The sequence below is a fragment of the Diadema setosum genome, chromosome 4 (genome assembly GCF_964275005.1).
Source record: "Diadema setosum chromosome 4, eeDiaSeto1, whole genome shotgun sequence".
Classification (NCBI taxonomy): domain Eukaryota; kingdom Metazoa; phylum Echinodermata; class Echinoidea; order Diadematoida; family Diadematidae; genus Diadema; species Diadema setosum.
The window spans coordinates 18,173,794-18,187,610 of NC_092688.1; the positions used below are offsets into that span (position 1 = coordinate 18,173,794).

General features: G+C 39.8%; 1 protein-coding gene across 1 annotated transcript in view; it reads right to left on the reverse strand.

The window, feature by feature from the left end:
• The window catches only part of LOC140226965 (ribosomal protein S6 kinase-related protein-like), a 123,893-nt gene that overhangs the window by 14,877 nt on the left and 95,199 nt on the right, over positions 1 to 13,817 (reverse strand). The window contains exons 5-7 of the mRNA XM_072307402.1: positions 12,864 to 12,936; positions 9,326 to 9,474; positions 8,243 to 8,360 (exon numbers count right to left, since the gene is read on the reverse strand). Coding sequence (XP_072163503.1) covers positions 8,243 to 8,360; positions 9,326 to 9,474; positions 12,864 to 12,936 — 340 coding nt within the window. The remainder of the gene's footprint in view (positions 1 to 8,242; positions 8,361 to 9,325; positions 9,475 to 12,863; positions 12,937 to 13,817) is intronic.

A 13,817-nucleotide genomic window follows, 5' to 3' on the forward strand; every position in this document is an offset into this window, starting at 1 on the left:
CGCTACAGCACTTACTCAGATTTGACTTCTAGCCAAACAGCTGCTAAACTTGCCGAGTCTTTCCTCTGAATGAACACACAAGCACAATGGCATACACCCCTACAAGACACACACACACACACAAGTACAGCTTTAAAGACAAAGTCCCACTTTAACGACGTCTGCACGAACAATATAATGAATGGCCAGAGGCCACTAATGTAGCAACAATGGTATAGAATGCTCTTTTAATCATTTCTGTTTTCACCGAGTGCATGCGATATCTTACATCTGTGGATACATTACGAGTCTTGCTGTACTTTGACGGATCAATTTCTGTGTGACATCCTTGACACCTTATGCTTGAAGGCTCACACCGTAAGCTCTCATTTTGTTGTGTCTGCATCAAAATACAGTACTTTTTCATCACACTTGCTGCAAAAAAAAGATACAAAACACAGACCCTCTTGTAACAGTTGGCCCATGATTCTCTCTATAATGACTTTCACATCGCAACCAGTTAAAACCAAGTCTCCTTCTTTTCACTTCCTCCGCCGAGAGACGAGCTCAACGACAGACTCTAATCCACCCGTTGCCCTGGCGACAACATCATGGCAGGAGATTGACAGCCAAGCACAGCACACATCTCTCCCGCAAAGCTCGAATGTGAATGTTGCCTTTAATGCTCCGTGCTATTAAAGGAGAAGCGTGTCTGTACTTTAACATATTCAAGGCCAGCACGAATGTTTTTAATTTCCGGAAGCACTGCCATGTCAGAACGTGGAAAAGAGCATGTGCGCCATTCATGTGTTGTGCATGGCGCAAGTGTGCCATTCATGTGTTTTGCAAGGCGCAAAGTCAATTTCAGCTCAGCAGACTGAATATTTCAGAAGCAGCAAAAAAAAAAAATCAGAACTACAGGATCTGAGACCAGCTGGAAAAATACATGTGTAGATCAAGTTTTTTCATTAACATCTATTCATTACAACAAAGACTATTTCATACATATATTTATATTCTGCAAGTTAAGATGTTCCATGAAAGAGTACCTCCCTTTAACAGTACTCCAAAAAGCTAAAGCTAAATCTCATGAATTACGAATATTCTTATCACTCCATTATTCTAAATGCATTTGAGAGTAGAACTGAAGAGTTATTATTGTATTCCCTAGGACACTGCAGGTTGATATTGGTCATACTTACGACACATTGGCCTTTCATCATAGTGCCCGGACTCTGGATGTGGCTAGTTAATCATGGATGGGCTTTTAACGATTGTTGATATATCACTTGTTATGACAGTAGCAAAGATGAACGCAAGGGTCATAAATCTCAAATGGTTTCAACCTTTCCATTTGCGCAGTTAAATGTTAGGGATTAGCATCGTTCCTTCTGCCGACTTTGGAAAATGATTTAGTGTCTTTCTCGCAAATCTCCATAATTAGATTAAAGTCTTCAGACGAATGACGTCTAAAATTTGCATCAGATCTATAGACTCCATCTTGAGGACCACTTTTCGACGACTGACTTTAAAATGCACAAACGAGTGTCTAATGCATCTACAAATTGAGTTTTGTTTGTATGTAATGCCTGCATTATTAACAAGTCTTAACAATTTAATATGTTATTTCTGATAACTTCCTTAAAATAGCACCAAGAAATTAGAGATGTATGTTCTTCAACCTAATTGATATTTATGGATTCTGCTACTGCAGACAAGCCAATTTCATTTCAATTAGCATCACAAGTCCGCGGCCGGTATATTATGTAAAGGACTGAACATTTCGAATACAGAAATGGCGATTATCATTCATTGCAGCTTTTCCTCTGGTACCCTATAATTCTTCACCTTAGATGATCTGAAAACTACTATTGGACTTTAAAATAAACAGCTAAGACTTACCATTTCCTGAATTCAAGGGTTTTATAATACTGTAAAAGTGGATATTTTCGCGCGACTAATTTTTCGAGCTAGGCCGGGTCAGAAGAGTTTCGCGTGTTTTTAATTCCGCGGAATCAAGACATCAAGCACAGGAACGTATGGCAAGCAAAAATATTCGCGTGTTTTTATTTTCGCGCTAGTTTCTGGTCGCGCGAAATGCGCGAAAATTTCAACACCGCGAAAATTTCCACTTTTACAGTACTGTGTTGCAAAGTTCAAAAGGATTTATGTCATGATAATGTACTTTACAAAATTAAACTTCGTTATCATTATCATCAATATTCTGAAAATTAGAACCTACTCACCATTCTATGAAAAATAACCAAGCATGCATGCATTGAAATTTATCAGACCTAAAATAAATGCAGTAACAGCGAAAGATGGAATATGTTGATATCATTTAACCCGTTACGTACGGGAACCTGATGGTCTGTGTATTAAGTTTTTGGGCATTCAGAATTCAGTATGGAACAAGTTAAATGGTAAAATAGGTGGGTGTCATAATGGGAGTGTTACTTAATCTCCAATAATCTACTTGAGATTAATAAATCCATCAAACAGAAAATAAGTTGAAAAACTTGCCCTTGAGGTTATAGGGGAGTAGCAGAAATCCAACACCATGCAATTAATTCTAATCTGTGGGATTTGTGAATCTCCCAACACTTGTTTTTCCATTAAGATTATTACTAAACAACACATGAGTTACTGAAGAGCAATAAAACACATACTGCATGAAATCATTGCAAGCTAGGCTATGACATGACATAGCATGTCATGTGAAGACATTTTGTATCTCTAATTCTGATCACATTATGTCTGTAAAATCACTTGATTCTGCCTGTTTGTGAGCACAATACTACAGATATTTCTTACCAGCCTAAAGCTTGGCTATGTGTCATTTGGTATCTGTTAATTTCCACTAATACTTACTGATATTTGCAATGTTAAAAAAAAAAAAACCCACAGCAATAATAATGAAGCATTAATAGGCTAAAATGCATATACTACCGTAGAAAATGGTGCATTAACTGCACCCCCTTTTTATCGACAGTTGGGGGAAGAAAATATGACAGTCTGCCTATGAAGACTGATCCTGCCATGGAATAGGTGGAGATACTGCTGACATGTTGGTTGAATTGAGTGAAATGATTGGGGGAGAAAATGTGTTGATTTTTGTGCCATAAAAAAGAAGGAAATATACAGTATAATGCCTAAAGAAAATGAACTTATTTTGAATACTGGATATCGTCAGCACACTTTTAATATGCAAACATTCAGTATAGGCATTGGCTGTAATGGTGTATCAATCGCACCCTGAATTTTGACCTGTTTTGGGGGTGGGGGGGGGGGAGTACAGTTAATACACCGTTATTTACAGTATGACCATCATTGCTATCACCAGTTATTCACTTAATGGGACAGCACTGGGACAACAGTATACTCTATGGCCACTGGTAGGAGGACAACATAAAACTTTTTTATGGGTCATGTTTTCTATATCGCATGATGATGTGTCAACGATAATCATTTTTCAAAACAAAGAATGTAGGGATGAAAAGTGAGCTCAATCAGGAGTACTCCTCCACAAATCTGTCAAGATTTCCCATGATGTTCTCTCGCCCCAACCTACAAAATGTAAGATTTTTGTTTTCATTGCCTAGCAGCTCAATATCCTTATCTATTCATGGTCATAAAATGTAAGAAGAGCCTGTGGGGAAAAGAGGAGAAAAATGTGCAAATGCTGCCCTCCTCCTACGACTACCGCCCCCACACCTAGCCTGCAAAAGAAAAGTTTAATAGCACTTTGGGAGCAAAATTCTCTGGATGTAGAGGGATAATGATAGAGAGGATGCGATGGTTGCATTTGGTGAGGATTATTACAGAAGAAGGATAATTGGTCAGGGCACTTTGGATGTCGGGAAAGTTATCTAGAGTCAATTTTGTGAAGCAGTATTGCATGTTTTGGAGAAACAGCCACCAGTAAGGACTGTCCACCTGCCACACTGTGACAAATCTACTGGCAATAGACGGCACTGCAGTGAGATAAAGTGGGTTTCAAGTGAGCTGATAACATGTATCGGGGAGATGTTATAGATGGAGAAAGAACTTCAGCTCTCCTTCAAGTCTTGCTTGGCACTGCAGAGAAGTTATACACCGAACTACTGACAGGTGGAACCCAGGTGCTTTGAAAAATGAGAGCATCAGTATTCAGGACTAGAGCGCTCACAGCAGAAAAGACCTTCCACTGTTGCAGTTTGCTCTCTCTTTCAATGTGTCTGCAGCGAATTAATTTGTGCGCCTTGAATTGGAAGAGTGAATCAACAAAAATGACACTTTTAACAATGAGAAGTTCAAAAAAAAAATGTTGGAACACACAATAGTGGAGTACCTAGATATACAAATAGGCCAGATTAAAAGATAAAGAGCTAACACATGTAAATATGCACACTATAGAAAAATATTCAGTCTGTTATATGAGGGTCCATTTTTTTTTTTTCATTTTGATTTATGCATTACAAGAACAGAAATAAATGTCTCTAACTTTGAATTTTTCCTAAACTGTTAGCAGATTCTAGTATTTCATTCAATAATGGTATTTTATACTGAAATGAAGCTTGTAATTCAATGAAATGTAAAAAATTCTTTTTTCCCTGATTTCATCTTGGAGCTAGAGCGATGTCAAGCATGATTTCAAAGCATAGAAGAATGTCAGACATTCTACTGTAATGCTTTAGAACCCAAACAAGTGCTTGCATGGATTACAAAGAGTTGTCACTCCATCTATAACACCTCCCTAGATGTCTCCTAACATGATGAGACATTCCAGTCATCTTAACCTGCTGAGGACAAGTCCCGAGTATACTCAGGCAGGAGTCTATGGGAAATGCGTGTTGTAGAAAAATCAGTCTGTCCTCACAGGGTTAACCCTAAGCGTGCCCATACAATCTGCTGTACCTAGGCAGTGCTTTCATTGGCAATCAGCTGATTCCTTCCATATTACTTGGCTGTCATGTATGAAAAGTCAGACACATTCATTCATGATACAATGGAGATTAAAAAGAGTTACATGATCCCCATCAATTGACAGTGCTTGCCACGTCTTCCGATACTAATCAATGCTAAATGTATGGTGGCAGATGTACTACTCAGAGAAAGATTGAAAAAGCAGATTCAAGTAAGGGCACTGACAAACAATTCTACAGATAACAAGAGACCCGCGGGTCTAGCGCTCACCTGAGTATCGCAAGTTCACCTTTCACGCAGTCACTAATCTAGATTATTCACAGCTCTACCAAAATTTGACCAGGCATTCTCAAGTAGAAGATGAAACTGTACAATAAGGGCCCAATTTTTTTAAGATTCCTTAATTTGGGGGGATTGGGACCCCCTGGGGCCCTCTGGGTGAGGCATGGTGCCCATTTTTATAAATTGAGATCCTAACCCCCTAGGGATGCTACCTGCCAAGTTTGACGAAAATACATCATGAGGTTTTCAGGAAGAAGATGAAAATGTACAATTCAGGTCCCGGCCCATTTGGACCTTCCCAACCAACCCCCCCCCCCCCCCCCCCCGCCCCCAAGAGGGGCACCCCTTGATCTCCTATGAACAAACTTGTAAATACAGTCATTAATGTACTCACTCATAGTATCATCTTACCTCTATAACTGCTGATTCTAGAGAAGATTTTTAAAGATTCCTTCATTCTGGGGCGTTGGGGCCCCCCTGGGGGCCCCCTGGGTGGGGTATGGTGCCCATTTTAAGAAATTGAGATCCTAACCCCCTAGGGATGCTACCTGCCAAGTTTGGTGAAAATGGGTCATGGGGTTCTCAAGAAGAAGATAAAAATGTACAATTTAGGCCCCATTAGGACCCCTCCTCACCCCCCTCCCCTGGGTCCCAAGGGGGGCACCCCTGATTCTGCCATGAACAAACTTGAAACTACAGTCATCAATGTACAAACTCATAGTATTAACTTAGCTCTATCACTTCTGGTTCTGGAGAAGAAGATTTTTAAAGATTCCTTAATTTTGGGGCGTTGGGGCCCCCTGGAGGCCCCCTGGGTGGGGCATGGTGCCCATTTTAACATATTGAGTTCCTAACCCCCTAGGGATGCTACCTGCCAAGTTTGGTGAAAATGGGTCATGGGGTTCTCAAGAAGAAGATGAAAATGTACAATTTAGGCCCCATTAGAACCCTTCCCCAACCCCCTCCCCTGGGTCCCAAGGGGGCACCCCTGATCCTGTCATGAACAAACTTGAAACTACAGTCATCAATGTACTAACTCATAGTATTAACTTAGCTCTATCACTTCTGGTTCTAGAAAAGAAGATTTTCACAGATTCCTTAATTTTGGGGGGTTTGGGCCCCCTGGGGGCCCCCTGGGTGGGTCATGGTGCCCATTTTAACAAATTGAGTTCCTCACCCCCTAGGGATGCTACCTGCCAAGTTTGATGAAAATCGGTCTTGGGGTTTTCAAGAAGAAGAATGTAAAAAGTTTACGCACGACGGACGACGGACGACGCACGCCGGACGAAGGGCGATCACAATAGCTCACTTGAGCCTTTGGCTCAGGTGAGCTAAAAAGGACTGAGAAAATGTTGTGAGAGTTCAGGAGGGGGGGGGGGGGAGGGTTAAAGAATAAAAGAGATGCAAAATAAACATATAAAATTCACTAATGAAAAGGATTAACAAATTGATTAATTAGAGAGCAGGGGAAAGTTTTAAAGGGTGATACAGAGGGTTCCATGACATTTGCTCCTGCAACAATTCCTACCATGAAATATCTGCAAGCTACGAAAAACGTAAATTCTACCCACATTCATAACCCTAACCTAATCCTAATCCTCAGATCAAACTAAACCTAAAACCCAATCACTACCCAAATCCTAACCCTAGAAGTCCTTGGAGAATATAAGACTGAGGCAATTGTTGCAGGTGCAAATGTCGTGTCACCAACACAGTGACAATAAATGTATAGTAACTCCCAGATTGGAGGGAAGTTCATCTCATGTTGCCTTTTTCTTTCCCCTCCAGCTTTTCTCTGCTCCCCACCTCCATTTTCTGATAAATCTCTTGTTCTTTACCTTTCATTCTACATCATCATCGTCTTCAATTGTTCTACTCTCTTTTTTACCCGCCTCATTTTCCATTTCCATCCAAGAGATCTTAGTGTACGCCTGCACAAAGTAAACCACTTCTTCACTTGCCAAGACTCCGAATTTGAGCCATCAAGCACAAGATTCATCCAGCGTGTCAGTTCTTTGTCGAGTACACACTGTGATGTAGACATTAGGTTGCCATCATTTGTACTCCACCCTCACTTGGCGTAACCCAACATCATCCCCTAAAAAATGCTTCGATGCAAGCACTCTATAATGACATTACTCCAGCCCCTCGCGGAAGAGTCGCTGCTGAGCGCTTCCAATTAATGAAATAAATTTTGTCCTACTGGGTACGACAATTCCTCCCGTGAAAAGAGGAAATTGCCGATAAACTGTCTCGCTCGCGGACATTTGAAGACGGTCAGGAAGAAGGAGAAGCAGTGGGCACAGCTGATACTCACAAAGAGAGCCTTGTGTAAGGGACAATTAGGGGGCTTTCAAAGCCATGGTAGCCTCAAGGACTCACATACATGAAAGCTCTGTGCCGATCATGTGGAGGTCTTTAAGAAGTTCACTCTCCTCTTTACATGGTCTAATGTATCAAAATTGCTTACAGGGATCCACCTACAGTCTGTCAATTTCCAATCTGACTCTATGAGTAAATAGCACGAGGAATTTTCAAAGCTCACTCCAAAGTGCTCTGGCATACCCAGATGTCTTATCCCAAAAGAATGAGGTGGCAGATAAAGAATCAGCAATATCAGGATGAACATCTGTTTTTTGAAGACATAATACTAATTGCGATGTAGCTGCCCAGCAGACTTTGTACTCCAGAGCCTTTTTAACTACCCCTTTTAAACTTTTTAAACCACCTTACATTCAGTTGGACCCCATGGAAGACCAGCTACTGCAGCTGAATATGGGATATCAAGCCATCTTCTCAGATGGAAATGAAACAAACAAATGAATGACTGGTGTATCACTGCACTCCCACTGTGTTTATAGTAACTCTTTACTGAGTACTAAATTCTGAATTCACATGTCAGATCCAAAGGCAATTCTTTTTCATAAAACGATATATTTCATCCACTTTCCTATCTAACAATTTCAAATTGTTACCTGCACTGTCATTCCTATCCTTTCAAAGATATCAAAGTTAGGAGAAGAACTGACAAGCTTCTGAGTAGCCCTGCCGGAAGATCAACTCATCAAAAACATACCCATATATTGCAGCGTCCCGCAAATGGTCGATGTCCTGTTTCCTCGCTTCAGCCACTTGGACAGGCCAAAGTCGGTCAGCTTGATGTGGCCCTCGTGGTCTAGGAGGATATTTTCCATCTGTGATGAGGGTCATCAAACAAACAAAGGAATGGTCAAGGGAGCAAACCTTAAGACATAAAGCAAACTCATTGTGGCACCATCTAAAGCGTCAGATGATGACGTCATTGTAAAATAAGCTCTTTATGTTTCATTTAAAGATACCATGATCAGTTTTGAGTGTCTCAGTGTGAGGAAACATTATCACTAATGCAGGAGATATTGAATTCAGGGAGATTCCTCGGAGCAATTAGAGTTAAACTTGGGCATTAAATGCATCTTATTAGGCAAAACTTATTCTGAAATCAAGGAGGCTTTAAAGGGATGATATAGTTTTGGTTTAGATGGGGATTCAGCTGCTAACTTTTTGCGAGATAATTAGAAACCTCTTATGGAATATGAAAGAGCATACAATTCTTAAATTAATTAAAAGTTCACTTGATGAAAATCGGTTTTATAATGGCTGAGATATCCAAAAACAAAACAAAACAAAACAAAACAAGACAAAGCAATCCTAATGAAAGGTGGGTCCCACCTTTTATTAGGATCACTTTGTTTTGGATATCTCAGCCATTTCAACATTGATTTTCATCAAAATAAACTTTGAATTCATGGTAGAATTGTATGCTCTTGTACATTACATACAGGTTTCTCATTATCTCACAAAAGAGCTGGAAACCTGCAGCCTCTTCTCAACCAAAACTATATCATCCCATTAAGCATTCTTTTGTCAGGGTATACAGAAATATCTAATATTTTGAGAAGCCTCCTGTAGAATCAGTGAAACTTGCCGGCTCTTCTGTTGTAACAGTCCTTTTGCTCGCCAAATTTTCATGGAACCACTGACACATCACACAAAAACGATTTTGCTCCAATGAAAATCCTGATCATTGCAATTTTTTGTGTCATTCTAAATGCAGCTGCTAATTGACATCATGGATTTTGTTTGATTGTTAATAATTCTTGTTTACATCAGCCACAATTACCTTGAGATCCCTGTAGATGACACCAGCGTTATGGAGAAAGTCCAGGGCCATGGACAGCTCGGCGACGTAGATGCATACAGCCATTTCTGTGAACACGCCTTCAAGAATCCACAGCGTGTACAGATCGCCATGGGTGGCGTACTCCATTACTGCAGAAGCACGGAAAAAATACATACAAAAATCTGTTGTAAACAACCATTTCAATAAAGCATGTCATTTATCACACACATACATCCATACATACATTGTGCCATTTGTACAGTACCTTTTCCAAAGGGTACAAATGGCTTATAAGTTACATACAGGATATAACAGCATATCAGACATGATAAGCTTACAATAGACAATACAGTGTGAAATATTATGCAATATTACTGAAATAAATGGGATTTTAAAAGCTTCCTGTATAATAAATTGGATGGCATTTTCACTAGTGAGATGAGTGATGAGTTTCAAAGTTTGGGGCAGTAATACAAACAAGAATGATCTATGGCCCTTTTGTGGGTCTTTGGAATGGCTAGGGAAATTCCCTTAGAAGATTGTAAATGGTCTGTAGATTCCCACAATTTACCCTAAGCTCATCAAAGAGAAATTTGAAGTATTTCACACTGCACGTGAGAATTATAGTAAGTTGTTAGGGGACTACACACCAGCTTATTCATGATCTGATCCTTCCCCTTCAGAAAGCAACAGTATAATCAGACATCCTAAGTTTCTTATTTGCAAACTTTTGTGAGTTCTGGATGTGAGACTAATCTTGCTCCCCTGCGAGGCTGCCAAACATCGCATGACTTCATCTCTCTGCGATGCAACGATCGGAGGCGGTATCTAAGTGTGGAGCATCTCGCGTCTCAAGTGCTTTCTTGGCATTCTTGAGGGGAATCTGATTCCAGGCCACAAGACCGCATCCCGCTTCCCGCAAAATGGGTAACAAGATCGAGATGTCCGCTAGTAAATATTAACAGTGTACTCAAATGTGTCTTAAAGGGTGCCTAGTGCAAGATAAGGACTTTGTTTTTGCTAGATGACAGATACACCACTCAGAAAGCATACATCACACCTATTCTCCTCGCAAAAACTTCCTACCAACTCTGCAAAGGACATCAATTAATCATTTTTTGGCTGGGTTGATGCTCTGTAACAATACATCACTTACTGCAATCAATGTTAAATCGGTTTTGAGCAGCTCTCCATTTTTTTCTACTCCAAATTTCACTATTTTTAATTTTCTCAAATATTTGGGCACAGACAGAACAGACAAATACATATTCTTCTTATCGTATAACATAAAAAAAAAATGAATATTGGTGAATTGTCACGTACAATCTGCATGGAGACTTGCTCAACACCTAGATCACACAGTTGCCAATTGTAATTTGCCCAAGTTCACAAATTTAGGTTTCATCTCTTCAATGAATTATGCAAACTTGGAAATCATAAAATATGTGTGATATATCACTTGGGCCGAAAAACATTTACAATGAAACCATGCTCTCAACCACATATGCAAGGTAGGCCTATTTTGCCCTTGTTTTTATAGTCCACAGACAACATTTAAACTGCGGGTTTGATTTTACATCGGTACTACTTTTGTGATTTCAGGCTTGAATGCTTGTCTGTATCTATCAACTATCCCTACTTAAATCTATGTCTATATTCTCATATCTATATCAATATTCCTGCTCATCTATCGAATGTGGGAATGTTCCTCATATTGACTGTATTGGGCTAAATGTGAAACAGGGTGTGTTTGCACTGTTTATGACTTTTTGGTCTCCAAAAGGTATTAAGATATTTCCTCTGATCTGCCTGACATGGGACTTGGATCATTTCTTGCTTCTGACAAAGTATGTCAGTCGGAAATGGAACACAAGACCAAAGGGGGGGGGGGGGGGGAATACCAGAAAAGTGCATTCTCAACATCCAAAGAAAAATCCTCTACACAAACATTACTTGAATGATCTACATAATGTATTTCTGAGATGAAGCCATGTGACATATAGGGTTGATAGAGGTTGTAAACTTGACATCAACTCTTGACAACCTGGGGTCTGTTTCATGAAGCCATCACATTAAAGTCTTTACATTAATCTTGGAAAGGCCAAAGGCGCTCATATGTAGCATTGATGGACTTTCAAAGAAAAGTACAATCCATTTCATGAAGTCTCTCAAAGGTGTGTCTTGTGAGCGAAAAGTCTGTCATGAAAGACTTTCATGAAACAGACCCCTGGTAGTATAATTTGTGTGCATGTGACAAAAGACATACAACAAACATCAGCCTTCTTCCCATAATCCAGTTCCACCCTCCTACATGACCCCCCCCCCCCCCCCCCATATTGCTCCAAAACTTTGTGATCACAGAAAGAGTGTACAGCCAGGAAGAGGCTCATTTTCTTGTTTGTTGCGTTGTTTTGCAATATGCTACGAAATCGGATCAAGTGATAGGAAGTCCCTGGTTTCCTCGCATCACACAAAATGGGGGACTCTTGATAATTCAGTAGGGCCCTACACACATGAGACCATCATGTTTTATGTGTGTTTCACATGTACTGATGCACATGGCGTGCACGAGTGAACGTATGTTCCAAATGTGATTATGTACTCAATCATGCCCGGAGCTGGAATGCACACCAGCGAAAAATAGCTATCCATGAAACTCAGACAGTTGGTGATGTGATCCAGTTAACGATGGAGTGGATAAAACCACATATAATAACTAGATTGATTCAACTGCTGCCAAGGCAACTGGCGAGCCTCTGCTTCTCATGAAATCACTATGTGCTTTACATTTTCATGAAGGTCACTGACCATGATCACTGCCTAAGGATTGACCTTTAACCCTTTGCACACAGGAACTTTCTGTCCACTTTCTCTCTATCCATTAGGTCTACACCCAATGATATTATCATTGGACTTACCTAATGGCATTCCTGGTCAGTAAAAAAAAAAGCATCTTAACTTAATTTTGGTGGCCACTGACCTTGGCCCTTGACCCTTCACCCTATCATTTCAGCCAACTGACATTTCGTGCATTTTTAACATTCCTTCCAGTTCATATTGTCAATGGAAAGTCCAAGCTACAGGTATGGCTAGAAAACACCATTTTTTAAAACCAAAGTACAAAGACCTTTGACTCTGACCTTCTATCACTATCATGTTCGTGAAAATAGTTTATTTCTACCCTGTCAACTAACCTACATCAATAAATGGATATGCCTAGTTGAAGTTACTTCTGATAATGACAGTTTTGGCAAAACTATGATGACCTTTGACCTTGACTTTTGATCATTCACCACTAATAACTGTCTTTTTACAGTATTTCTACCCTACATAGATTCTAAACCAAATTATATCACAACTGGACATTTCTAGATGAAGTACAAGTAAAGAAAAAAATACAGAAATTTATAGTAGCCTTTGAGCTTTGACCCTAAGAAAATTTGCTGACCTATTCAATCATGATAATGAGATCTAGGTTGGATAGACAAACAGACAAAAGGACAGATGGACAACACAAAAACTACATCAACCCACTCACCTATGTGTAGGTTGATCTTGCTCTGCCATGACTTGTAGATCTGGATGATGAAAGGATGATGGCTGACCACCGCCTGCTGTGGAGAGAGAGGATAGAAAGAGGAGGGTGGGGGAGGGGAGGGGGAGGAGAAGGGGGGGGGGGAGATGAAAGAGAAAACACTCCAGGTTAAAGGTAGTTAACAAATGCATGTGACACTCCCAACTATCATTGCCTGCATATCAAATACTAAAAAAAGTCCAAGTGTTATTTACACACTAAACTTTGGTGATTGTGCCACGTACGTTGTTTGCCTCTATTTTATAGACCCCTATTAAATCTATTTGTAATGTTTCTTTTCAGAGGACATTCTGAACAGCTAGAGAACTTGATGCATCTCACAATCTAATGCACTATATTAGGAAAAAATTCCCCAGGAGTTGTTTGAAGTATCTTTAAACTGTATCATGTCTCAAACTTTGCTAAGAAGACAAATTATGCCTTGTCTGTATGCAACTTTGCATCCATGATTTTTTTTTTTCCTGTTTAGCATCCCCTCAGGGATCTTGCTAGAAAAAAACAAAAAACAAAAACAAAAAGCAACAAACAATATCTTGACAGAGACAAAGTGATATTACAATCAAATTTTTATCCCTCCCCCCCCCCCCCAATCATTGTATGGAACAGCTCAAGAATAATGCTAAGAAATTCTTTCAAACGAAAACTGATATGTTTTGCAGCAAAACTCTCCTTGGAAAATAATATTGAAATGCGATGCATCTTGGACCAAAATATCCCAGGAGAAGTCGTATTTATTTATCTTTTTTTTTTTTTTTTTTGGTGGACAAAGATTGCTGTGGCCGCAAAATGTTTGTATTCATGCAATCATATCACAGATGATGCATTTCCATCCATCGTAACAAGAAACATGACATGCATCTTTAATGATATCTTCTGGCGTTGGCATAGAATGATCAA